The sequence below is a fragment of the Zerene cesonia genome, chromosome 7, assembly GCF_012273895.1.
Source record: "Zerene cesonia ecotype Mississippi chromosome 7, Zerene_cesonia_1.1, whole genome shotgun sequence".
Lineage (NCBI taxonomy): Eukaryota > Metazoa > Arthropoda > Insecta > Lepidoptera > Pieridae > Zerene > Zerene cesonia.
The window spans coordinates 293,282-295,193 of record NC_052108.1 but is presented as its reverse complement, the minus strand read 5'-3'; the positions used below and the strand labels follow the sequence as shown (position 1 = coordinate 295,193).

At 35.0% G+C, this 1,912-nt stretch overlaps 1 protein-coding gene across 1 annotated transcript in view; it reads right to left on the bottom strand.

Annotated features, from left to right (window-relative positions):
• LOC119828179 (protein virilizer) overlaps positions 1-1,753 on the bottom strand; it is a 14,128-nt gene extending 12,375 nt beyond the window's left edge. The window contains exons 1-3 of the mRNA XM_038350278.1: positions 1,504-1,753; positions 1,068-1,359; positions 4-438 (exon numbers count right to left, since the gene is read on the bottom strand). Coding sequence (XP_038206206.1) covers positions 4-438; positions 1,068-1,359; positions 1,504-1,563 — 787 coding nt within the window. The 5' untranslated portion in view covers positions 1,564-1,753. The remainder of the gene's footprint in view (positions 1-3; positions 439-1,067; positions 1,360-1,503) is intronic.
• Between the last annotated feature and the right edge of the window lie 159 nt (positions 1,754-1,912).

The window sequence follows — 1,912 nt, the reverse complement described above, 5'->3', positions numbered from 1 at the left end:
TCCGGCCTTCCCGCCTCTCTCGATCCATTTCCATAGACCGAGGGCTGTGTCTCAGTCTATCTGGGTCTCTTTCGCAGCTCAAGTCCCGTCTCTCTTTCTCCCACTCGTTTTCTTCCAAATGGTGATATGTTCTAGGATCTTTTCTGGCCTCATTATCATAGTACTCATTTCTGTACATTGGATTGTCATAATTTTCTGGATATGTTGGTTGTTCATATGCCTCTGGGTTGGCAGTAGCAACATTGCCAGTGTAAGATGGGATCGGATTAGACGCATCTTGATTCCAATCAGATGATTGAGGAACATTTGTTGGCAGCGCAGCAACCTCTCTACTTATTGGCCGCTGTATGTTTGGTGGAGCACTCACAGTAGCTGGAGTTTCAGGCAAGATTTGTGTTAAGCTGCCGTATACTGCTAGTGTAATAGTGGTGTAACAACCTGAAAATTACATTATAAGTTTGAAATAATTGCTATTATTTTCAATCTTGACCTCACTCAAGTTGAACAGGAATAAAAAGTAGTAAGTAAGAATCATTTTCAAATGACTCTCAGAAATAATAATTATTGGTGGGGTAATGATTAAAGTTCATGTATTTCAAACACATACAAACAATCACGTCTTTCCTCTTAACATTAACAGCATGAAAAAATAAATAATCATGCCTTTCCTTTTCACAACATAAGTTTAGGTTGTAATTAAGATGGAGAAGTTATAAAATCGTCAAAACACTGAAAAAACTTATTCCCTAAGAATAAATAGGCCCTAAGAATATTTAAATCAATTAAGTAAAACAGTCCATCCACTGCCACTGTTTTAGTTTTATTTCAAAAAGCAATTTAATTAAGAAAAGTGCCTTCCGTTCTAGCGATAGAAGAATTAGTTATAGATTTAATACATATAATTTTGTAGCACTGAAATGCTTTAAAAATCTTTTTTTTTTAAGAATAGGAAAAAATTGATTATGAGATAAGTGTGAACTTGATTTACAAGTTAACTACACAACTTCTACTATTTGTGAGTAGTCTAAAGCATTACTGTACTATTTTACTACAAACATTAAACTTACCTCTCAAAACTAGTCCATCTGTAGGTATTCTAGGTTGTTCCGCATCCGAACTGCATTCCATATGTATTTGTCCATTCTGACAGTAATCAAGACTTCCCAAAGCTTCAAAAGTACATGCTCCTGGCTTACTTAAGTCATTTACGAAGAAGTCAATATGAAACTTGGTTGGATTTGTAGCACCAAGGCGCACCCCACCTGGAAAATCACCTTCTACACGAGCTCCGAGTGGTATTATCCTTATTTCTGTTACAAACACCGATTTGGGAAACTGTACGAGGTCTAAGTTCAAATCCTGAAATTAATCTGCACATATACATCTGAGATACACATAAGTTGCAGAGTGAGGTTGTTTTTGAAACATGATTAAAAATGTGGCATGTAAGTAATATATAGTAATAAATAGTATTTTAAACAAATAAAAAAAAACAGTACTTACCTCACTAGCGTCATGAGAAAATGTATCGAAGAATAAAAGATCGGCCTTTTCGGTGGCCATATTGTTTTGGTTGTAGGACGCTGGTTACCAAACACACTCATAACTTCTTAAATTCATATAAATAATATTTACCAAACACTTGTATTATTTTATTTATACTTTGATGAATTCGTATCAACTCAGTATTAAACGTATCAACTAGCAAATAGACATATAATGACAATTTCTCACTGACATTGATCCGTGATCGTGATTTGAGAATTGACGAGTGTTCCGGTCAATTCGCTGTCAATGTCAGCTTTCTTAAATCCGCAACTATCGCTATAATTATCGCTTAATAGTCCGGTCAATTTAGACATTCGAAGTTACATAAAGTCCCAACAAGCTGAATTTCTGTGAAGTTGTTTAA